This window comes from Sander lucioperca, chromosome 8 (assembly GCF_008315115.2).
Source record: "Sander lucioperca isolate FBNREF2018 chromosome 8, SLUC_FBN_1.2, whole genome shotgun sequence".
Taxonomy (NCBI): Eukaryota; Metazoa; Chordata; class Actinopteri; order Perciformes; family Percidae; genus Sander; species Sander lucioperca.
The window spans coordinates 20,831,182-20,854,961 of NC_050180.1; the positions used below are offsets into that span (position 1 = coordinate 20,831,182).

Sequence of the window (23,780 nt, forward strand, 5' to 3'; positions counted from 1 at the left end):
AACTTTTACATGTCAGTAAGCGATTAAGGAGGTTTTACAACACAAGGAGGTTTTGGTTATGCTCTCCAATTTTTGGCCTGCATCCAATGATTTCTTGTTTGTCCCTGTAGATGATGATCTTGGAAAGTCAGACAGTTCCTCTGGCAGCATGGATAGCTTTCAGGTAGGTCCTACCTTCTCAGCTAGGTGCTCACACTTTCAGTACATCATCACATAGAGTTGCAGCATTAAATCTCTGTTCCTCCTTTCTTGAAATTGTAAGGAAGAGGGCCTTTTTTGCCACAAACGTGGCTTGGATTTAGATTTAAGAGTTTCTTATTACACACCTAATTTCTCAGTCGTTCATTTGTTTTCTGCAAATTAAACGTCAGGCCTTTAAACATGCTTCCAACAATATTCAAGATATGCAAGATATCCAGTAGTGGAAAAAGCTGACACTTGCTTTGACATTATGACACCTGCATCAAGATTTTTGAGGGTAAAAACATCTGTGTTTTTTTAAATGATTTACTGACAGATGACTTACAGGCTGCCAAAGTAGTTTTTTTCAGTTCTTCATGCTGTAACAGTGCTGAGTGGCACGCAATAGTAAAGCCATATGTGCAGGGAATCTGGTGGTAACAGTTAACTAGGAAACAGCTTGACAGGTTACAGTGTGCTGCACTGAAGTGTATGTTGGTACCACCTGACTCTCTGCTCAGCATGATCAGCCTGTAAAATATGAAGCCTCATTTCCAGATGACAAAAATGTTCTAATGAAAAAACCAACTGAGTGGAAATCTCTTAAATGATGATTCTGAAGTTTCAGACAGTTTGTGGTTTAAATCGAATTAGGAAATGCCTTTCTTGTCCTCAGAGTGCAAGAGATATAGAGTCTAGGATGAGGAACGAGACCAGATTGAAGCTGTTCACCCTGGACCCTGACACACAGGTAATTAAATGTAAAGCACACTTTAGTTCACTTATTCCCATGTGGTAATGAGATCCAACTGAACACTCCCTAATGAAATGTAATGCTTTCCATTGTGCTGTCTTCAGAAACTTGATTTCTCAGGAATAGAGCCGGATGTGAAGCAGTTTGAAGAGAAGTTTGGTAAGCGTGTTCTGGTGAACTGCAATGACCTCGCGTTCAACCTGCAAAGCTGTGTGGCCGAGAACGAGGAGGGACCAACCACAAACGTAAGGCTGATCTTTTTCTGGCCACAATAGGCCCTAAATAACAGAAATATCATTATCCGGCTGACTAAAGACGGATGAGATGGTTTGTTAGAGCAGCCGGATGGACTCCCCTCATTATTTGAGCCACTGAAGGACTCCTGTTGGCATAGCAACCAGGCTACAGACTTAGTAATGGCGAGCAATCTGTATAATGGAGCCTGATGTCCTGCTGCCCCTCTCAACAGAAACTGTCTATTAAAGAGTCAACATGTCTCCACAGATACACCAACATGACACACACACACACACACACACACACACACACACACACACACACACACACATGCATGCAGAGCAGATACTTTGAGGCGTGGTTGAACCGGCTACCTCCTTAGATACTGCATAAGAACTGTAAGATGAGTGTATTTACATGAAATGATTTTATTTAAATAGTGGTATATATAGTTTAAAGTGTCCTTATTTTGTGCAAATGTGGAACTAGATAATGCTGTGCACATTGTCTGTGGTGTTATTAATTATTTAGGTTGGCTAAGTGAAACGTTGCAAGTAATACAGTGAAGTGATGTATTACATTTGCTGTCAGTGGACTTATACTTTATCCCGGCATGAAAGTAGGGTGGAAATGCAATAACTATCTAGTTAGCTGTGTGTTGTCAAGATCATGCAGACTGGTTAAAACCATCATCAGCATCATCTGTCTAATACAGAATTGTTACTCTCATTTTCCAGGTGGAGCCATTTTATGTCACCCTGTCACTGTTCGATATCCAGAACGGCAGGAAGATCTCCTCTGACTTCCACGTGGACTTAAACCACCCGTCCGTAAGGGGCATGGTGCCCAGTAACACCAGTCAGTATCTGAACGGGGGAGGGGACACCCACCCTGAGGGCCAGCGGTTGGTCCATGGGGTGCCAGAGGCAGCCATGCAGTATCCAAGACTGGTAAGTCATGACAATGCCAACATGATGTTTAGCTGCTATGTTTACCATGTTCACCATCTCAGTGTAGCGTGTAACATTTTCTAATTAGTACTAAACCCCCCAAGTACAGATGAGGCTGATGGGGATGTCATTAGATTTGCAGGTATATAACACATAAAACATGGCACATAAAACAGTTAGACAAATTAACGTTTTGACCTGAAGATGGCGCTAGAGGAAAAGTCAGGACATTACCAAAGTCATTAGGATTAATCCTCTCCTCATGAATGTACATAATTCCATGGCAATCATTCACCCAATAGTAATTATTGAGATATTTAAGTCTGGACCAAAGTGATGGACTAACTGACAGACGGACATCTCTAGCATGCCGCTAGCATGGCTAAAAAATTGCTCAACAACTCCCCTACCTAAATGTGTCTTCTGTTTTATATTAAAATCTATCAATTCAGATGTCAAATAAATATTCAGCATTGAGGAAGTTCTAACATTTTCATCGTCCCCACAGGGAGTGTTCTCGGTAACATGCCCCCACCCAGATATCTTCCTGGTGGCTCGCATAGAGAAGGTGCTCCAGGGGGGAATCAACCACTGTGCCGAGCCGTACATGAAGAGTTCAGACTCCACAAAGGTACATACCCACCCACGAAGTTCCATCACCATTCTCCACACGAGGCAACATGTTCCCCCAGACTCAGCAAATTCCACCAAAGTATTCCACATTATACACAGATAATCATCCTTGTTTTTAAGTGCTGACCAGTTGCACCGACGCTCAACACAAGCATTGACTTTGGCAGTACAAATGTGGTTGTGCACCCTGAAGGGACCGTGGTGGGTAGTAATGTGATACAGGCACACAGAAAAATGTGTTTTTGTGTGTGTATGGCAGCATGCTGAATATGTTACAACGCTGCAGGGCTGAGACCAACTCGTATGTCTAAAGTGATGAAGCTCAAATCACAGTGTTTCTGTTTTCCACTAGGTGGCACAGAAGGTCCTGAAAAATGCCAAGCTGGCATGTTGCCGGTTAGGACAGTACAGGATGCCTTTTGCCTGGGCAGCAAGGTACTTTATCTCATTTAATCATTAAGATTTTAACTGTAGTTCTGTCTGTACATAATCAGGTTTTCCCCTTCAGTTTTCAGCAAGAAGTTCTGTGTACTTTACACCAGTCCAGCACCACAGCCCATACAGACACACACTGCAGTATGTGTTATGTTACAGTCTTTCAGGAAGGACACAATAGTGATTTAGTGATTTTTTTTTTTTTTGTTCTTTAAAAATAATAATTCTCATTATATTATGAACTGCTTTTACATTTTTCTATGTTCCTGCATTACAATTCACTAGTCCACATCCACCATTTTGTGCATACAAGCACAAAAGGAACCAACAGGAAAATAATATTTTTCAACTTTACTTTATAATCCTTTAAATAACAAATAAATTGATAATCAATTAATCTGTGTTTATCAAGCAAAAATGCCGGTGGTTTTAGCTTTTTAAATGTGAAGATTTGCTGCTTTTTCTGTTTTATATTAACGGAACTTAAAAATCTTTTTTGAGATGTCTCCATGGGCTATGAGGAATTATGATGGATGTTTTTTTAGTAGTTCGTGGCATTAATGACAAACAAAACAATGAATCGGATAATCGAGAGAAAAAAAAACAGATAAACAGATTAATCAATTATGTGAATAATTGTCTGTTGCAGCCCTAGACTGTAAATCTTAACATTATCATCATAGTGCTCTTGCTCATTTAAACATTTTAGGTAGGTGAAATGTTCCTAACTCTTTTTTTCCTTCTTGCAGGTCTTTGTTCAAAGATGCTTCAGGGACGCTCGACAAAAGTGCTCGTTTCTCAGCCCTGTTCAGACAGGACAGCAACAAGCTATCCAATGAGGATATGCTCAAACTGCTGGCCGATTTCAGAAAGTTAGTAAGGCACTTTTATGAGTCCTGTGTATTATAAGTTGTCTGAGTAGTCTTGCAGATGTTCTGGAAAGGCAAATATGGAAAATATGTTCCTATAGGTTGTACTTTGGAAAATGCTGCTCAGTGTTAAAAATAAGATGTTTGCCCACATCTGTGAATACGGTGTGTGTGTCTGTGTATACCGTTTGTAGATTATAGCAAAGGCTTAACAGGAGTTTATTTTCATTTCCTCAGGCCAGAGAAGATGGCCAAGCTGCCTGTGATCCTAGGAAACCTTGATGTTACCATAGACAATGTAGCCCCCGACTTAACAAGTAAGGCCTCTAAATTCACTCTGTGCAGCCAACATGAGAGATTAAAGCTGTTCCTGCTCAGAGCACATCGGTCACGTTGTCTGCAGGCTTTTTATTTGGTCTCCCCTCGCTTTTGCATCTGTATATAGATTGTGTTACCTCATCCTACATTCCTGTGAAGCAGTTTGATGTCAGCGACAAGACCAACATCTTCTTTGAAGTGGAGGAGTTTGTGCCGTACATAGCCAAATGTTCTCAGCCTTTCACTATCTACAACAATCACCTCTATGTCTATCCGAAGCACTTGAAGTACGACAGCCAAAAGTCATTCGCAAAGGTATTTTTTTGTATTCGCAAACTTTTATTGTGTAGTGTTACTTTGAAGGTTTATTGACATTCCCTAACTAAAGTCCTTGTGGTCTGAAGCTTCAGCACTTTTCTCTCACAGTGTGGCTAACTTGGTCAATTGTGCTGGTTGTTTTTGTCCTCAGGCTAGAAACATAGCTGTCTGCATTGAGTTCAAGGACTCAGATGAGGAAGAGGCTGTTTCACTGAAGGTAAACTCAAATCTATCCTGGAAGGGCTTCTAAATCCCCAAAGGACAGCCCCCTTCCATCACAGGAGCCAACTAACTATTGTTATAATTCCACAGTGCATCTATGGCAGACCTGGAGGACCCTTGCTTACCAAAAATGCCTTTGCTGCAGTATTACATCACCAGCAAACCCCTGAATTCTACGATGAGGTAAGACACACTGCAACAAATGTCAGAAAGGTAAATCAGTACAATCAGTGACTGAATGTTTATTTGTGCTCTAATTCCTTAGTTTAAGATTGAGCTGCCAACCCAGCTCCACGAGAAACATCATCTGCTCTTCACCTTCCATCACGTCAGCTGTGACAGCAACAGCAAGGCCAGCACCAAAAAGAGAGACCTGGTTGAGACTCAAGGTAGCACTGATTCACAGTCATATCATCTAAAATATCTGTATTTTGTATATGTTATATTATTTCTGGCTTTAAGCATCAGGCTCTTAGCTGACTATCTTTGCCTCTGTCTCTGCTCTCAGTGGGATACGCCTGGCTCCCCCTGCTGAAAGACGGCCGGGTGACCATGAATGAGAGTCAAGTCCCTGTGGCTGCCAACCTGCCTGCTGGATACCTTAACTGTCAGGAGGGTGCCAGCAAGGTAGAGTGCATCTTAGGGTTGTTACTACTCAGGGTTCAAGTGCAGCCCTTTCTTTTTTATTGTTCCTTTAGTTCAAATCTGATTTTTGTGCAGACTATTAAGTTTGTAGATGTTTTGGAGATGCCAAGCCAAAAGCTACAAACCACAATATAAAAAATTTGACTATCAGTGGGATATGAAAGTCTGCAACAAAATGGCATATCTGTGGAGATAATGGAATGAAGTTAATGCAGAATAATTACTGAATTATTGAGCAAAGGATTGCTATTTGCTCTTTGAATCACAGCATTCAGGCCCTGAAGTCAAATGGGTGGATGGAGGCAAGCCTTTATTTAAGGTTTCCACTCACCTTGTGTCCACTGTCTACACTCAGGTTAGTTTTTGTTGTTAACCAACTTTGAGTGTTATAATACTGCTGATTCATCTGCAACCCTCTTTTTTTGTCAAATCTGGATTTTTGCTGTAGAATAAACTTCTGTAATCTGACGTTCTTTGTGTCTCTCATAGGATCAACATTTGCACAATTTCTTTCATCACTGTCAGAGCACTGCATCTGCAACCCAGGTGTCAGGAGGAGAACTGGTCAAATACCTAAAGGTAAAACAATGAGTATAAAAACTAGGGATTCAATACAAATACTGACTTAAATACATGCCAATTAACAGTTCAAATAATTTGTTAAAATGTAACTTTTTAACAACTAAATGTGTAGCCCTTATGTCTTTACTAAAGGCATTGTTGCTGTCTTGAATGGTGGTAAATGTATTAGCTAGTAATGTGTTTACATGCTTAAGAGAACTTTAAAAGAGACTTAATGCTACACTGAGTCAAATTTAAACCACAATAATCCACAATGTTGACATGCAGTACATGTACATTCCAGTGTTGGCATATACTGTGTAACTGAGTGCACATGCTGAGGGTTGGGAATTAAGTCAGAACAGAATTACATTTGATAGTTTTCTTGGATACCTAAAGGAAAAGGTCCAACATGTTTTCACACTTTAACTTCTCTGCTAACCGTAGCTCATCCTCACCGTAAAACCGCAGACAGTCACACTGGGTTGGAGGCTGCTGAATCACATGGAGATTAATGTTCTACTCTGTGCCGTAGCTCGTCAACAGCACATTCTTCTGGACAGTTTGTTTGTGCGCTTTTGCTATTGCAGTTTAAATAGGATTTAACTGTACCTTACCTGCAAAGATTAGGCCGACAACAGTAAATCTGTTAAATATCTATCCCTAGCTGACTTGATTCTTTTCCCACTTTTTTATGGTACTGGTAGCTCAGTTATCACTTTTTCCATCACGCACTCACTTATTCCAGTTCATGGGAATCTCATTTCACTGTTCCCCTGGCAGACATTGACATGTAGAACAACACATGATCCAATGCATCTCTTGGGTTCTAATGTAAACACAGCAGTTAACACGAACAATAGCCAGAGGGTCAAACAGCAGGTCAGCCATGTTGACTGGCAGCTCGCCAAATGACTTGCAGGGCTTGAGCTAGTTTCCTGTACACAGCAATGATGCACCAGTACCTACACTCTGCCATGTTCCAGGCAACTGAATCATGTCCTTCTGTTGTTGTTCTTGTTATTTATTCGCCTTCTGTGCTCTTTGTTTGAGCGGTGAGAGAAGATAATGTCACTGTTTTCCACATTTCTTCTCATTATTATACATGCAGCAATGCTGTCAAAACTCTACATGAACATATCTCTGTGATGTGTTATCCTCAGAGTCTCCATGCCATGGAGAGCCATGTGATGATAAAGTTCCTGCCCACAACCCTGAATCAGCTGTTCAGGGTGCTTACCAGTGCCACCCAAGAGGATGTGGCAGTCAACGTTACCAGGCAAGTTTTCCTGAGACGATCCTTGACTAAACAACTTAAAGTTCAAGTAATTTCATGTAAATTATGATAAACAAATTGACATAGAATTAAAACTACCAGAATTTCAGCATTGATGTATAGAAGAGAACTGTAAAAAGCTCCTTTTGATGTGTAATGAGCAGATTTCCAGTGATGGTTTCCATAAATTACAACTTTTTTTAAAATGCTTGACTGTGAAAACACCAAAATTATGATTTACATATTTTGCCTGATGGTCATTGAGTACAAGTGACTGATAGTGTGCAGAATGTTTTTTTGTTTTTTGAGTTTTTGATCCGAGACGCCTGTCAATAAAACTTTCTGGTGTGCATGAACTTTGTGGTAATAATTTAAAATGAAATAATAAAAAATTGTGAGTAAAGCCCAAATAAGGCCTCTTGCTGTCTCAGCTCCTTTCCTCACACATGCTTTCCTTTTCTGTTGTTTCCTTTTAGAGTCATGATTCACATTGTTGCCCAGTGCCACGAGGAGGGATTGGAGCACTACCTGAGATCATATGTGAAGGTAAAATTCACCTGACGCATACCACAACTCACTATCTATATTTTAGTGTTAGTACTCATAGTTCTCTCTGCATGTGTCTGATACAGTTTGTATTCAAGACTGAGCCACACACATCCTCAACCAACCGATCAGTGCACGAGGAGTTGGCTAAAGCCATGACTGCTATCTTGAAGCCTTCCACTGACTTTCTCACGTGTAACAAACTCCTCAAGGTAACATATTTGTACTTCTTTTAAAGGATTACACAGTATATGATTATAACTGACATGAATTTCTTTATTGTTCTCTGATTGATGTTTGTCCGCCTTGCAGTACTCCTGGTATTTCTTTGAAGCCTTAGTCAAGTCCATGGCTCAGTACTTGATTGAGAGCTGTAAAGTGAAGGTAAGTCTGCCACAACATGTGTGTTTGACTCAGTGGTGTCTGCTTTACAACAGCTTAGATTCGTCACTGTGGTTTAAAACATGCCAAGTCTTGTGGACAGCCGCAGCACCACAGTCAAAGTATTATGTATCCACAGTCTGTCCTACACTGCTGTGCACTTTAATTGGCTGCATTTGTTCATACCGCATAAGGAACCACATCCCTGTGTTTAACTTCTACTAGTATAATGTGGAGGCCACAGTGGAAGCAAGTAAGCTTCACAAGAGAAGGTCACCCCAGTCTGGCAACTGTGAGGTTACAGTTACAGTAGGCTGGGGATATTCTATATTTGTGTTACTGTCAACAAATGAAAGACCAAAACCAACAATATGTAATGAAGGAAGATGTGCAACAGCGTATAATTGACAACAATGCAGCTCTTTGGCACAGAGGAATAAGAAAAATAGGATATCACCATACTTATCTTTTAAACTGGGGTGTATTATGCTGTACAATAACATCTGTATGAACATCCGTGATGTGTCCTACAGCTGTCCAGGAATCAGCGCTTCTCCGCATCCTTCCATCACACTGTGGAGACTCTGGTCAACATGATGATGCCACACATCACTCAGAAATACAAAGACAACCTAGATGCCGCCAGGAACGCCAACCACAGTCTTGCAGTCTTCATCAAGGTCAGGAGCCCCGGTTACTGTATCTGGCATGGTTTCGAGAAGACTGTGTGTTTTAAGTATACTTATACTTATTCATTTGTTATTTGCTTTTTCCCATCCTTTTGTAGCGCTGTTTCAACCTGATGGACAGAGGCTTTATGTTCAAGCAGATCAACAACTATATCAACTGTTTTATGCCTGGAGACCCAAAGGTACACAATACAAACAGTAACAGCATTTATACAAACAAATTGTACAACAGCTTGTCTGTAAACATGTCTTGTCTGCGCCTTGATGGAGGTTGTGTTTGAGTGTTGTACTAAAGCTGCCTCACTGGTTTCTGTCGTTTCTAAATGCAGACGCTGTTCGAGTTCAGGTTTGAGTTCCTGCGTGTTGTGTGCAGCCACGAGCACTATGTCCCCTTAAACCTGCCCATGCCATTTGGAAAAGGAAGGATACTGAGATTTCAAGGTGAGGAGATCATCAAATGTACCAAGCCTGATGGTGGCTTGCTTAAATGCCAGTGTGCTTATGTTGCCTGTGTTTAAGTAGTACTGTGTTACTGGCAAAGGCCAACACAAATAAAATAGTTCTACTTATTGTACAACTCATACATATATAATCATTATGAAAGGCTAATGATAATACCAATTAAACAGGTTTTCTGTTGTTGTAGCAGTCTTTTATTCTACAGAACATACTTTGTTTTTTTGTGTTCCACAATTAGCTTTATTATCTCCAAATGATGTGGTGGAGTCATGCGATATAGGTAGGTGCAAGGGGGTGCTGCTTGCATGTCATTTCCAAAAAGAGCAGACTTTGATCTAATCATTCAACCATGATCAGAATGGGTCAAATGATTCGCTCAAAAATCTGAACTCAATCGGTTATCTTCCAGTTTTGCTGTGTCCTGGTTGATGTGGCTTGATTTATCTATCCTTTTCAAGACCTTGTACAGAGAGATTATACAGTTTATAATTTGTGGTTGTATGTGTGTATAGAAGCCGAGATTGGTTCTTTGCACAGATGTGGGTGATTATGTCTGCAGGTAGTTTTTGTCTGGCTTGAAGTGGTTTGGAGTTTATGACTAGTGATGAGACTGATTCCAAAAGACACTTCATTTACTGTCATTCCTAAAGAATCAGATCTTTTTAATGCTTGCATGCTTGAAATGCAAGTTGTAAGAGACTGAAGAAGACAAAACAATGTGTTCTGTCATTTTGGGGAATCTTTGTGTGATTTGGGGTTGCTTAACTTGTCTTAGATAATGTTGGAAACCATCTGTGTACAGCTGCCACTGTTAAATCATAAGCTTTAATCCGGTTTGTCTTTTTCTAAAACGATCACTGTTGTGGAGCAGCAGCTTTGTCAAAAAAGCCTGAATCTGTCAAACACAAAATCCAAGCTTTTGCTTCACATTGATTGTTGGATGAAAATCAATAAGAAATCATTTGTCAGAAAGGGAGATCTTTGCATTGGTTTTACTGGTGTCAACAATCTGTATTCTGTCCAAGCTTTCCTGTTTTCTTGTTATTAATTTAATTGTGTCAGATTGATATTAAATTAGAAATGTACTTTCATGCTTTGTGACTTAATTTCCTTTCACATCCTTCACTCTCCTTTCTATCAACGAATCCTAATCTCCTCATCCTCTTCTTCCTCCCCTCAGACCTCCAGATGGATTACTCGCTGACAGATGACTTCTGCAAGAACCACTTCCTGGTCGGGCTGCTGCTCAGGGAGGTCAGTGTAGGTCTGCAGGAGTTCAGGGAGATTCGTCAGATAGCCATCCATGTGCTGAAGAATCTGATGATAAAGCACACATTTGATGACCGCTACAGCTCCAAAGTAAGCAGTGTCTTCTTACCTCAGTCTCTTGCATTTCCACTTTACTTCAGTATCTGACATTTGTGATTTTAAGACATTCTGTTGAGATGATTTATTTGTTTTTTAGAGCCAGCAGGCCAGGTTGGCCACCCTGTACTTTCCCTTGTTTGGTCTGCTGCAAGAGAATGTCAACAGACTGAATGTGAAGGAAGTATCCCCATTCACCATCAACCACTCCAACAATGTAAGGGAGCCACCTAGTGGCTTTTTAAAAAAAATACTTTAACCATACATAGCATTCATTCACATTATAAATGATGAAAAACATCACAATATAACACAGCCCTACCTCCTGGCATCTATACCCGTACCCACATTTAAAAAAACTAATAAAATACACAAAGAGAAGGCCGTACACATATGCATTTAGTGTAATACAGTATATTCAGTTCTTTTCAAGAAACAAATGATAAACAGTATTAAACACTCAAGTCTCTTGAAGTGGTACCAGGCTGTCCACTTAAGTAGGTAAAACATGGACATATACAGTATATGTATATGTATTTGTGTGTGTGTGTGTGTGTGTGTGTGTGTGTGTGTGTGTGTGTGTGTGTGTGTGTGTGTGTGTGTGTGTGTGTGTGTGTCTTTTTTTTGTTGTTGCTTTTTTTACAGCTACATCATATCTAATTTTATTCATTTTCTTCCAGCCAGGACTTAAACTGTGGTTTGGATTCTTTATTACAAGAATGAATTTCTTCTCTGTTACCATTTCATACTGAATTGCTGAACTCTTTAAAACATTACACCTGACATTGTTTAGGACCTAGGACCCCTCATGCTTGCACCTCACACACATTTAGTAACTTTTCAAAACTACATACAGCCCTGTATAGTATGCGGGTTTGTGCCCATTAATCTGTTGCACTGTTTTTCCTCAGAATGGAAGAGAAGATTCACTTCTTACCAACACTTTGATAACACCTCCCAGGTCCAGCACCTTTCTGGACACCGGCTTGCACAAAGATGTTTTTGGAGTCATTTCTGGCACCTGTGAGTGGACAGATAAATTATATAAAATTAAAATATAACATTTTGGTTTTATATTAATATGAAACGGTTCCCTTTTTTTGACAGCTTCACCTCACGCATCGTCAACCCCCAACATTAACTCTGTGCACCACGCAGAATCTCGCGGCTCACTCATCAGCACTGATTCTGGCAACAGCCTGCCTGAGAAGATCAATGACAAAGCCAACTCTCTTGACAAGGTACATTTCAGAAAGTGCTGAAAGATGTCTGTAAAGTCATTTCATACAACATTTATTAGAAAACAAATGTAGGCTTCCTGTGACATGCATTTCAGTGTGCCTTAGGCATATCAGACGTCCCCTTGTTGTGACAAAAGTACCTCAGAAAGTCACCCCTTGTTAACTTGTACCATTAACTCCCCCACCTTACCTGTACGGCGGGCCATGGCAGACGGAGAAGTTTGTACGGAGACACTCTGTCAATGTCCTGCACTTCTTTACGGAGACTGAGGAGTCCATGCTCTCGGTGCGCTCCAAGCGTGTCACCATGGACTTCTCCCTCCTCTCTGTCCCTTGTGTGACAGAGAGCGCCCCTCAGCCCATCATTTCACTTCAAGTACTTCACACAGTCATCCTCCCTCGTAGGAGTGTCCCATCTGGGAATGTCAGAGTGTGTGTGTGAGAGTGCCCATGTGTCCTAAACTCTAAGCCCTTTCTTTGCCAGATAATTCTGTGGTTCTTTGAAGCAGAGCTGCTGTGCCACAGGGCCTCACAGGGTTTTGCCTCTGCTCTTTTCCAGATCTTGATAAGCATGCACGCTCAAGAGATATGTTACTTTTGAATTCCTCTCACGTGTGCTGTGTCATTTTTGCTTTCACTGATAGACAGCCCCAAGCTAAATCTGAGGAGTCCATTGAACACAAACAATTTTCACAGTCTGTGTTGTTGTGTTTCATCTTGTGTTGAAACTGTTTTTATTTGTGATTTGTGGTAGATTTGATCAAAATGTATGTAATAGCATAAGGGGAAAATGAGGACCCATCAAAAAGTGCATGAAAATAACTGCACCATAGCTTCAAAGTGCTTGTCCACCCTTTTAGGAAAACTAACTTTAGCCTTGAAGTGATTCACTCTCAAAAACAAGAAGACAAAGCCCATGGCCTCATGCTTTCCATTGAGTCATCCCCAGCCAGTTCCATGGTCTAGACTAACTGCTGGCAAAGGAACGTGCTGTTGGTACATTGCCAACCCCTCGCTGTGGTAGAGCTGTTGCTCCACTGCTTTGGTTCTGTTTTCTCCCTGCTCTCTGCCTCAGCAGGGAGAAATGATGTTTGTTTTTCACCGGCAGTTTTCCACAATTCATAGAGCCCTGCAACATCTGAGTGAATGACTCCACTAGTGTAGTTTGACCACTGTAATCCCAGATTAAAACTGAATGTCATAACCTCTCTAAAAGTCCCTGTGTATATACTGTGTGTGTGTATGTATGTATGTATATATATATATATATATATATATATATATATATATATATATATATATTTTTTTTTTTTTTTTTTTTTTTTTTTTATGCAATACAGAAATACGTCAAAATTCTGTTGTCTAGACTTCAAACTATGGCCACAAAACTAGATGTAAACTTTACAAAAACAATCTTTGTATTTTAAAATTGCTATTGTTATGCTCTTTGTCTTTTGGAATTACAAAAAAGAAACAGTAGTTTCTGTAGACAGTACTTGTGGTTTATCTTGAGGCAGCAAAGGGAGCTAGACAGGATAAAATATTTGTCTGTCTTCTGCCTGACCGGATTCTTTGTCCCTCAGAACCAGGCTGCTTCGACAATGGGCAGTACCCTGCTGCGATGTGATAAACTGGACCAGGCAGAGATCAAGAGCCTCCTCATGTGCTTCTTACACGTGCTCAAAAGCATGTCTGAGGGTAACATCTCACTCCATCTGAATATCTGCACTCACCATTTTTTCTGTGTTGCTGCTTAAACACTCTCCAATGTCAATCTCTGTCTTTTTCCAGATGCTCTGTTCACATACTGGAACAAGGCTTCATCTGCTGAGTTAATGGACTTCTTTACTCTAGTCGAGTAAGACACCTTACATTGCTTTCATGATAACCCTGATATTATAAGTAAAGCTTGAGATTTGAGACTGATTTTCCACTTTTCCTCTCAGAGTGTGCCTCCATCAGTTCAGATACATGGGAAAGAGATACATCGCAAGGTAATGTTGTCTGCTGTCTGAAAACGTTAATGAACGTCATTCTTTTACAGCTTTTTAGTTTTAATTATGATTATCAGGCTTTTAGTACAGTGGTTCCCATGTTTAGATCGGTTTGGTCAAGTTTGCATTCGTACCGCTGCCACTTGGGGTAGCAGCTGGATGTTTCAACCATTTATCCAATAACTAACTTACATTATTTTATGAGCTATTACTTTTAGCTTTTTAACCATTTATCTATTAGTTTTAGCTAAATATTATGACTGTGAATTAATTTAATTAGCTAACATAACTCAGCTTCTCTGGTCCCTAACTCGTTTTCACTAGTCTCAGTTACAACATGTGGTGTCTCAATGGTGACTAAGTTTTGATATATTTCTTTAAATCAAATTGTAATTTTCAAATATTGTGAGCTACTCCACAATCTTTGCACGTACTCTCTGGCAACTGCAGAAATAGCCCTTGAGGTACCCTTTGTTGGGAACCACTGTCCTAGTAGATAGACACATGAGAAAACAAAATACATCTCCTGGAGTACATTATTGCCCATTAAACTTTATAACATCCAGTATATGATAATGATGTGGCTACTTATTGTTTTCATTTTAGATCATCCAGTGTAATTAGCTAATTATGTGTGACCGTTAAAAGGTGTGACTGTATGTTGAGCACAATAATGTATCCAAATACAATACTGTACTCTCTCCACTATTTGGGAGCTCTAGCCATGACTCCCAGCGGGCTTTGGGTGTTCACTCTCTCTAACCTCCCACCACTGTTTCTATCTCTATTCACCTAAATGCTGGCAAGTTTAACAAAATGAAATAAAACCTGGCTCCTGCCCTCTCCTGCTTGGGTAAGACTAAAGGTGGAACAGACTCTCTCAAACTTAATGCATATCTTCTCACACTGTAAAAGTTGCAGTGCTGTAACACAACTCTAAATTCATGTATAGCATTTGTTTCTCTCATTCTTATATGCATGGCATTTGCTGTAACTCATTGCTTTAATGCTGCTTCTGCTGATAATTATTTCATTAAACTGCATGCTAAACAATATACAGCACAACTTGGCATACATGCCACAGTGGGTATACATGCATGTGTAAAAGTCACCCAAAATGTTAAAATAATGGATTTGTTTTATCATGATACATTAAAATTCAAATACGCTAACTGTTTAACAAAATAGTATAACCCAAGATTGGAATACAAGCAAATCTGCTTTTGCTATCAGGACATTTGAGTGATATTTACACCACTCAAATGTGCAAAATAGCAAATGATTCACCCTAACCTGCTTCACTAACCTGCCATTTGTCTAACATTGTCCTGTTTCCTCATCAGGAACCAGGATGGGGCAGGACCTGTAGCACATGAGCGGAAGTCTCAGACTCTGCCTGTGTCCCGTAACAGGGCGGGAATGATGCATGCCCGCTTACATCAGCTCAGCAGCCTGGATAACTCATACACTTTTAACCACAGTAAGTGCTCCATACTTTTCATCAAACATCCTCTACCAGAGGACCTCCGCCCTCCTCCGCCTCACTCTGTGTAGTCTACTCATGCTTTTCAACATCATCAACATTACCCTCATCCTGCGTTTAAACCCAGCCCACTGTCGAGCGGAAAATGCCTCAAGAGACAAAGGTGCATCATCAGTAAATTAAATTACATTGGGGCTAAGGTAAATGTGTGTAGCATGATATTGACTTCATCTTAAGGGCTTAAGCGATGTGCTCAGGCTTGTAAATAGCGTAATTTAACACAGTGTCTTTGTGTTTTCAGTGTAAGAAAGATATCAAGTATTCTTGGAATATCTGTAGACCATGGTAAGAATGTATCAGGTTAGCAGGCAGTTTGCAGAGAGCATGCTTATTTTAACTGAACATTAGCTTTTAGAATCTTCTCATCTCTCTCTAGCCAGCTCATCTGCTCTGAACTTAATTTTTCATTCTCTGAGAAAAAAAAGCAATCCATGTAAAATATCAAGGGTTTCATTCCAAAATATTACCTATGTATTTCAGAAAAATGCCACTGGAAATTCATTCATACAGTAAATATAAAAAAACCTCAAGCGCTCAAACATCATTGCTACAGTTTGTAAACAAAATGTGTGCCTCGCCAACATGTCACTATTCATTTAATAAAATGTATTAGTTTAGTAAGTAGTAAGATTGTTTCAGTTTGGAATGAAACTTAATCTTTTCATCATAATGACATTTTCCAGCTTTGCCTTTAACACTAAGGTCTTATATTTCAAGAGACATGTGATATGTGAGTGAAACAGCTACAGCTTTCTGTTGTGTCCTCTTTAGCCTACAGTCACTCGGATGCAGACGTGTTAAATCAGTCACTGCTGGAGGCTAACATCGCTACGGAAGTGTGCATGACCGTCCTGGACACGCTAAGTATCTTCATCATGGGATTCAAGGTAACATACTGTACATAAAATATTACTTTTCACACATTTACTGTACTTTGTAACTTTGAACTGGAACCATTTTCTTTAAATACAGTATTTAGGTTACCTTATGATTATGTCAGGCCCAATGCTTCATAAAAACGTGGATGTGATTTTCATTTCTTTTTTTTTTTTTTTTTTTAATCAGATTATTTCCGTTGCTAAGATGATACTCTCTTTCTCCACAGACCCAGCTGTGCTCTGACCACGGCCACAGTCCACTAATGAAGAAGGTGTTTGAAGTCCACCTCTGTTTCCTGCGGATCAATCAGTCAGAGACGGCCCTCAAGCAGGTCTTCACTTCACTGCGCACCTTCATCTACAAGGTGTGAAGAATATCGGTTTCCCTGCCTAACAATGCTCTGTTGTTGTTTGTTATGGTCTAAGGCATTCACTGATAACCTGTCTGTCTTCTTCACCCTCTAGTTTCCCTGCACATTTTTTGAAGGACGTGCTGACATGTGTGCTGCTTTCTGCTATGAGATCTTGAAGTGTTGTAACTCCAAGCTGAACTCCATTCGCAGCGATGCCGCCCATCTGCTCTACTTCCTCATGAAGAGCAACTTTGACTACACAGGTCGCAAGTCTTTTGTCCGGACGCACTTACAGGTAGGGATAGTCCTTCTGTGGATCTAACTGGTATAAAAAGAATAAAGCTTTCATGTTCCCATCATTTAAACCTAAATGTACTAGAGACACTTGGCCTTGTTTAACAACTCAAAAACATACTTAACATTATTTTATTAGCTTCATACTTAATTCTTAATTTTGTGAGAATTGCTTATAAACTGAATGTTGAAGTGATGCCATGTTGCAGAAGTTTACCACTGAAAATGACACATCGCTGCTTACTTCTGTTTGGGATCTCAGCTGTAAAACATGGTCAAATGCAATGCATTTTTAATAATTAATTAATTTTAAATTTTACTACCAGTCCCAAATCCTAAATAAGTGTTGAAATGAATTATTTTGTGTAATAATGTTTTATTGTAATTTCCGGGTTTTTTTTCTTTTTTACTTTCCATCAAAATCAAATGTGTAAGCCTATTTTGTGGCAACGGGAACTGTTACCATTTCATTACATTTTGGGTTTTAAGATTAGATTATTATTTATTCATATTATTTACATACAGTTTTGAGGTCTGTGGGACCTCAAACAATGATGAAATGAACCAATCTCAACAAAATGCAAGGGTTAAACAATATTTAAAAATAATAATAATAATAATAATAATAATAATAATAATAATAATAATAATAATATGTATCTTTCTCTTTCTTTAGGTGGTGATTGCTGTCAGTCAGTTGATAGCTGATGTGATTGGTATCGGAAGTACCCGCTTTCAGCAGTCTCTGTCAATAATCAACAACTGTGCCAACAGTGACAAAACTATTAAGGTCAGGAATTCATTTTTGTGCAGTTAAAACAGTTAAAATACATGCTTAAACTGGCAGTAACATGACTGACTGTTCTCATTTCTGCATCTTCCTTAACAGAACACGGCTTTCCCATCAGATGTGAAGGACCTGACCAAACGCATCAGAACAGTTTTGATGGCCACGGCTCAGATGAAGGAGCACGAGAGAGATCCAGAAATGCTGGTGGACCTGCAGTACAGCCTCGCCAAGTCTTACGCCAGCACGCCGGAACTACGCAAGACCTGGCTGGACAGCATGGCCCGGATCCATGTGAAGAACGGAGACCTGTCAGAGGTCTGTGATAAGAGACTCTGTGTGGCTGAATGGGTTGGACTTTGGTATGATGGTGTCAGATTAAAAAATGTGATAGACTCACTTTAGGTCTGTGTCTGGTGATGTGTCTGTACAGTATCACATATCAAGTACTGACTGGATTTACTTCATATTTGTCCAGTTTATTGTGGGCTAATGTTTAGTGGGTGATGCTGTCCTATCCTAACATAATTAAAACTATCAACATCACTTTGCTTATCTGACCTGAGTTGTTGTTGTTGTTGTTGTTCACAGGCAGCCATGTGCTATGTGCATGTTGCAGCGCTTGTGGCAGAATACCTGCGGAGAAAAGGTGCTTTAATAATCTATTTTTACTTGCATGCCACACAGCAGCTCTATTATGTATAGTCTGTGTAATCTTTTTTTGTTGCCTAATGTGGCTGATTGTTAAAATATTGTCTCACCTCATACTGTGTGCAGGCATGTTCAAGCAGGGCTGCTCAGCGTTTCGTGTCGTGACTCCAAACATTGATGAAGAAGCAGCAATGATGGAGGACGTCGGCATGCAGGACGTTCATTTCAATGAAGTATGTGACTGTGCTAATGACAGTGCTAAGATTTGAAAAATTAACATTAACATGTATTCAGATACAGTCTGTGGTCTGACCACACCATGACTTTATTTGATTACATTTATATTTTCAGAATTTTGTATTTTAGTTAAGACTGCTGGGGTTGAATGTATTTTTGTGAGTTGCTTTGGACAAAAAAACATCTGCAAAGTGAATGTAATGTTATTGTTAATGTATTAAGACATATAATTATGTTTATCTGTTGCAGGAAGACAAAAACATTTAAGTTCCTATCTTAAGCTCTCCAATAATTCTATTTTTAAATAATGAATCATCATTTCTCTTCAGTATTTCATTACAGATTTAACAGCTGACTTCCAAGATTTCAAACAATAGACAAATCACATTAGCATGAAACATATTTTGCAATTTTGAAATGACACATCATAACTGTATATTTCTTGTAATAATAAACCTTTTTGGGAGGGACATGTCGTATGATTTTAAGAGTCTTGTACGAGACTTGTAAGTTTTTATTCCTTATTATGTGAATCAATGTTTCAGCACATATTGCTGTCTTTAAAATTAAGATTATCTCAATGATGCAATTTGTGCACATGTCTACCTGCGACCCGGCACCTCACTAGAATGCATCTAGATGTGTGTTTTTCTTCATTTCCTTATAGCCATCACATTTGGTCATGATATAAGAGATGTTGTCTTATCAAACACTTATCTCCTTATATACTTATATCTATAGGACGTCCTAATGGAGCTTTTGGAGGAGTGTGCAGATGGACTGTGGAAAGCTGAGCGTTACGAGCTCATCTCTGATATCTACAAGCTCATTATCCCCATTTATGAGAAGCGCAGGGACTTTGAGGTGCATTTAACTTTTTATCTCCCCACAACAATCCCCACTAATTTAGCCCAGGTTGGGACATTAGTATCTACAAATTATAATCAGATTTTTATTACTTTGCACAGAAACTGGCCCACCTATATGACACCCTGCATCGTGCATACAGCAAAGTGACAGAGGTCATGCACTCAGGCAAGAGACTGCTGGGCACCTACTTCAGAGTGGCCTTCTTTGGCCAGGTGAGTTTTAGTTTTTTCAAACTGACGTATTGTTAATCTGATTTCTGCACACACTGTATTTAAAATTATTCAAACCTTATTTTACAAAAGAGCAAGCAAGGAGTTGGTTGCTGAGTGTAATTCACAATGAGCATGGGGGCTGCTGAAGGTGTTTTTGTGTTTTTAAGAGCATGATCACATGGCATTTTATGATCCACTCTAATACCCTTTTCTGCTTTTTATCCTCTTTAAAAGGCAGCGGTAAGTTGTGCAGTAGACCTTGCTAGCCTTTCTTAGCAGTTGTGTGGTGTTGGTGCTGTTTTAATCCATTGCACTTCTCAGTCATATTTTGCTGTTTCAAGTTTACAGTAACAATCAGTCGCCACGGCTGCTTCCTGTTTTTGGAAATGTGATGCATGGCTTTCACTTCTGCACTCATTCCAGTGTTTCTGCTGTGTTACAAATCTAAGATTTTAGTACTGACACTCATTTCTGTCATATCTTGTGAAATAATTTGTTGGGTGTGGTTACCACTACCTGTGTGCTTTGATAGAGATCCATGTCTCTCTCGATGGTGGTCTAATTGTTGATGCAGTTTTTAGGTAGTTCTCATGGAATAACAATGATTTTATTTTCTGCTGTCTACACCCCTGCAGCAGTACCACTTTACTGACTCAGAGGCTGAGGTAAACAATATGAAAGGCAATATTGCAGTTGGACTGCAGTGATGTGTTCGACTGTGTTGTGCTCCTTCGCTAATGCACACTGTGCAATTTCACGTGCATTGTTTATCTTTTAGCCTTTGAACTCCTCCTCTACCCCAGCCTTTAGTGTCGTAGGAAACCATTGAAGGCCTAATAGCAAGATGTATCTCTCACTGGGTAAATGCATGGCATTAACCATCTGTTCATGGGATTTTTGACCATTTACATTCAAGACAACGGACTAATCTAAGTGCTCCCACTGACGGTGTGAAATCTGTGCCCCCACCTGGGGCCTATGGTCTGTCTCACAATACTGAACTGACACTAGTTGATGTCTTGCAGTGGAGTTCTTTTTTCTATCTCTGTGCTTGGACATTAGATTGAGGGTTGTATATGTGTGCAGTCTGATCTCCCAGAAATCTCCCAGCTCAGAGCTGAGACTTAAAGAGTATTTTACCATTTCATTTTAACATTGGAACATTGTTGGAATGACTCCCGCTCACAGCCCATGTATGGTTTGATGTGGCACTGTTTGCTTCTATATATCTTATTAGATAAAGACGCTATTTATTCTGACCATATTTTATCTGTTTTCAGGGCTTCTTTGAAGATGAAGATGGCAAGGAGTACATCTACAAAGAACCCAAATTCACCCCACTGTCAGAGATATCTCAGAGGCTTCTGAAGCTGTACTCTGACAAGTTTGGACAGGAGAATGTAAAGATGATCCAAGACTCTGGCAGGGTAAGACTTTGTTGATATTTGACTTGTGATGAGGATTAATCCATAAGATAATAATAAGATCATAAAACATGGTACTGATTTGTTGTAATGCCATGTACTCCATGCAGATTAACCCCAAAGACCTGGATTCTAAGTTTGCGTACATCCAAGTGACACATGTGACCCCTTACCTGGAGGAGAAGGAGCTGGTGGACAGGAAGACAGACTTCGAGAAGAGCCACAACATCCGTCGCTTTGTGTTTGAGATGCCTTTCACCATATCAGGCAAAAAGCAAGGCGGGGTGGAGGAGCAGTGCAAACGCAGGACTATACTAACCAGTAAGTAACCCTATAAACTGTAGGGTAGTGGCAAATAAGCTCTTAAAGGGGGTACTCTATAGATTTAGTATTGCAATTCCATAGCCACAGAAGACATTATGCAACTGCTACCACAGGCTAAATAGTTCTTCTTTAAGATAGTAATATGTAATGAAATGTAGCTGTAAATAAACAAGATGGTGTCTTCCGCATCAAATTATCTTAAATAATAATTTTCAATTTCCTCCCAAACTATACACCACCTCCTCCCATTGTCTGCATATTGACACATTTGAGCAAAAAACTTCAAAAACTCACTATGTGGAAGACTTCCACGTGGGTATCAGTAGTTGAGGTATTACATGACTCACCTGAATGGTCCTGTACATGAATGTAAGATCTTGATTACGTTCTGAACGTGTCAGCTGTTTGTCAAGGACTTTTCCTAATCACAGTTATATTGTTTTATCGTGCAAAAAGTCCAATGGTTCAACCTTACATTCTTATCTTTATTACCTGAGAGCTTTTAAAAGATGCACAGTACACATATGGATCATGGGCTGTAAAACTCAGAAAAGCCCATGAAAGAAGAAAAGATTCATGATCTGAGAGGCAAGCTGTTCACCCCGCTCCTCATTGTGTTTCTGTCCCCCAGCCACGCATTGTTTCCCCTACGTAAAGAAACGTATCGCAGTGATGTATCAACACCACACTGATCTGAGCCCCATCGAGGTGGCCATCGATGAGATGAGCAAGAAGGTGGCTGAGATCAAACAGCTGTGCTCCTCCAGTGAGGTGGACATGATCCGTCTGCAGCTCAAACTGCAGGGCAGCATCAGCGTCCAGGTGCCTGCTTTGAATTTTGTCAACATGCACTCACACATACACACACATACACACACACACACACACACACACACACACACACACACACACACATTGGACATACCTTATAAAATGATCATGAAAAAAACATAACACAGCTCCTGCATCCTCCCTCAGGTAAACGCAGGACCGCTTGCATATGCACGAGCTTTTCTGGACGATGCATGCGCCAAGAAGTATCCCGATAACAAGGTCAAACAGCTGAAAGAGGTCTTCAGGTGAGAAGAGATGTCAACAGCTTACAATGTGTGTGCTAATCTACTTTGTGTAATTTCCTTTAATGCATCTTAACGTTGTGTTTTTTGAGCAGGCATTTTGTTGAGGCATGTGGCCATGGCTTAAGTATTAATGAGCGTCTGATCAAAGAGGACCAACAGGAGTATCAAGATGAGATGAAAGCCAACTACAGAGACCTAGCTAGGGAGCTGTCCATCATCATGCATGAGCAAGTGAGTACGATATCAATGTAATTACATTCTGCATTACAAATGTTAGAACTGTAATCTGCTAAAACGGGTGACGGTTTGTGTGTGTGCCATTCATGAAATATGTTTACTAATGTAATTGATAACACACTCTTTGATAACACCATTCTCTGTTTTTCCCTTTTGCTGACATGAACAGATTGGATGGTAATGCAAAAAGCACCTGTATGCAATAAAGACTGAGTTGTTAATTGTGGATCCAGCCAGACAAAAGACATCAGATATTACCCAAAATTTTGATTGCTGTAGGATGTTGCATTGTCAAACCATTAGATATCCTGATGTTAAGGGATTTTTAATATGACAGAAACCGAAAGCCGCTAAAGCTAAGGGCCATGTCTTGACCTTTTAAAAGCACGGAATAGATTGGCAAAGTTATCTGATCAGATCAGCGACGGGCCTTATCTTTACATGCCTGTAATAAATAAAACATAAAATATTCTCACACATGGAACACAGGAATGGCTAAACCTCCTGATCAGGCCTGCATCTAACAATTATTTTCATTACCAATTAATCCGACGATTACACTTTTGATTAATTGTTAATTGTTTGGTCTATCAGAAAATAGTGAAAAAACGTCCATCACAATTTCCAGAAGGTGATGTCTTTGAATGTCTTGTCCGACCAACATTCCAAAAACAAAAATATTCAGTTAACTATAACATAAAAGCAGCAAACGCTCACATTGAGAGGCTGGAGCTGTTCAATATTTTTTAAATTGATTAATCAAACTAGTTTCTAATTAATGTTATGTTGATTGACTAATTGACTAATCATCTAATCGT

At 39.8% G+C, this 23,780-nt stretch overlaps 1 protein-coding gene across 15 annotated transcripts in view; it reads left to right on the top strand.

The window, feature by feature from the left end:
* zmp:0000001200 (dedicator of cytokinesis protein 9) overlaps positions 1 to 23,780 on the top strand; it is a 79,820-nt gene that overhangs the window by 54,228 nt on the left and 1,812 nt on the right. For 3 of the 15 annotated variants that reach the window (XM_036003943.1, XM_036003939.1, XM_036003944.1), the window contains exons 9-56: positions 111 to 163; positions 857 to 931; positions 1,039 to 1,179; positions 1,909 to 2,121; positions 2,630 to 2,752; positions 3,107 to 3,189; positions 3,939 to 4,061; positions 4,296 to 4,375; positions 4,504 to 4,691; positions 4,846 to 4,911; positions 5,007 to 5,099; positions 5,182 to 5,305; positions 5,425 to 5,543; positions 5,830 to 5,916; positions 6,051 to 6,140; positions 7,286 to 7,401; positions 7,875 to 7,944; positions 8,031 to 8,156; positions 8,257 to 8,328; positions 8,859 to 9,005; positions 9,113 to 9,196; positions 9,344 to 9,455; positions 9,712 to 9,753; positions 10,654 to 10,832; positions 10,939 to 11,055; positions 11,750 to 11,861; positions 11,946 to 12,079; positions 12,291 to 12,455; positions 13,663 to 13,777; positions 13,871 to 13,937; positions 14,026 to 14,073; positions 15,417 to 15,553; positions 16,388 to 16,503; positions 16,722 to 16,859; positions 16,960 to 17,142; positions 17,818 to 17,931; positions 18,031 to 18,246; positions 18,520 to 18,577; positions 18,706 to 18,812; positions 19,558 to 19,680; positions 19,785 to 19,898; positions 20,133 to 20,138; positions 20,534 to 20,563; positions 21,179 to 21,325; positions 21,433 to 21,643; positions 22,278 to 22,468; positions 22,625 to 22,725; positions 22,818 to 22,956. In XM_036003943.1, coding sequence (XP_035859836.1) covers positions 111 to 163; positions 857 to 931; positions 1,039 to 1,179; positions 1,909 to 2,121; positions 2,630 to 2,752; positions 3,107 to 3,189; positions 3,939 to 4,061; positions 4,296 to 4,375; positions 4,504 to 4,691; positions 4,846 to 4,911; positions 5,007 to 5,099; positions 5,182 to 5,305; positions 5,425 to 5,543; positions 5,830 to 5,916; positions 6,051 to 6,140; positions 7,286 to 7,401; positions 7,875 to 7,944; positions 8,031 to 8,156; positions 8,257 to 8,328; positions 8,859 to 9,005; positions 9,113 to 9,196; positions 9,344 to 9,455; positions 9,712 to 9,753; positions 10,654 to 10,832; positions 10,939 to 11,055; positions 11,750 to 11,861; positions 11,946 to 12,079; positions 12,291 to 12,455; positions 13,663 to 13,777; positions 13,871 to 13,937; positions 14,026 to 14,073; positions 15,417 to 15,553; positions 16,388 to 16,503; positions 16,722 to 16,859; positions 16,960 to 17,142; positions 17,818 to 17,931; positions 18,031 to 18,246; positions 18,520 to 18,577; positions 18,706 to 18,812; positions 19,558 to 19,680; positions 19,785 to 19,898; positions 20,133 to 20,138; positions 20,534 to 20,563; positions 21,179 to 21,325; positions 21,433 to 21,643; positions 22,278 to 22,468; positions 22,625 to 22,725; positions 22,818 to 22,956 — 5,495 coding nt within the window. Of the gene's footprint in view, positions 1 to 110; positions 164 to 856; positions 932 to 1,038; positions 1,180 to 1,908; positions 2,122 to 2,629; positions 2,753 to 3,106; positions 3,190 to 3,938; positions 4,062 to 4,295; positions 4,376 to 4,503; positions 4,692 to 4,845; positions 4,912 to 5,006; positions 5,100 to 5,181; positions 5,306 to 5,424; positions 5,544 to 5,829; positions 5,917 to 6,050; positions 6,141 to 7,285; positions 7,402 to 7,874; positions 7,945 to 8,030; positions 8,157 to 8,256; positions 8,329 to 8,858; positions 9,006 to 9,112; positions 9,197 to 9,343; positions 9,456 to 9,711; positions 9,754 to 10,653; positions 10,833 to 10,938; positions 11,056 to 11,749; positions 11,862 to 11,945; positions 12,080 to 12,290; positions 12,456 to 13,662; positions 13,778 to 13,870; positions 13,938 to 14,025; positions 14,074 to 15,416; positions 15,554 to 16,387; positions 16,504 to 16,721; positions 16,860 to 16,959; positions 17,143 to 17,817; positions 17,932 to 18,030; positions 18,247 to 18,519; positions 18,578 to 18,705; positions 18,813 to 19,557; positions 19,681 to 19,784; positions 19,899 to 20,132; positions 20,139 to 20,533; positions 20,564 to 21,178; positions 21,326 to 21,432; positions 21,644 to 22,277; positions 22,469 to 22,624; positions 22,726 to 22,817; positions 22,957 to 23,131; positions 23,140 to 23,780 lie in introns of all 15 variants that reach the window. The other 12 variants (XM_031296916.2, XM_036003950.1, XM_031296964.2 and 9 more) reach the window with 9 other exon arrangements.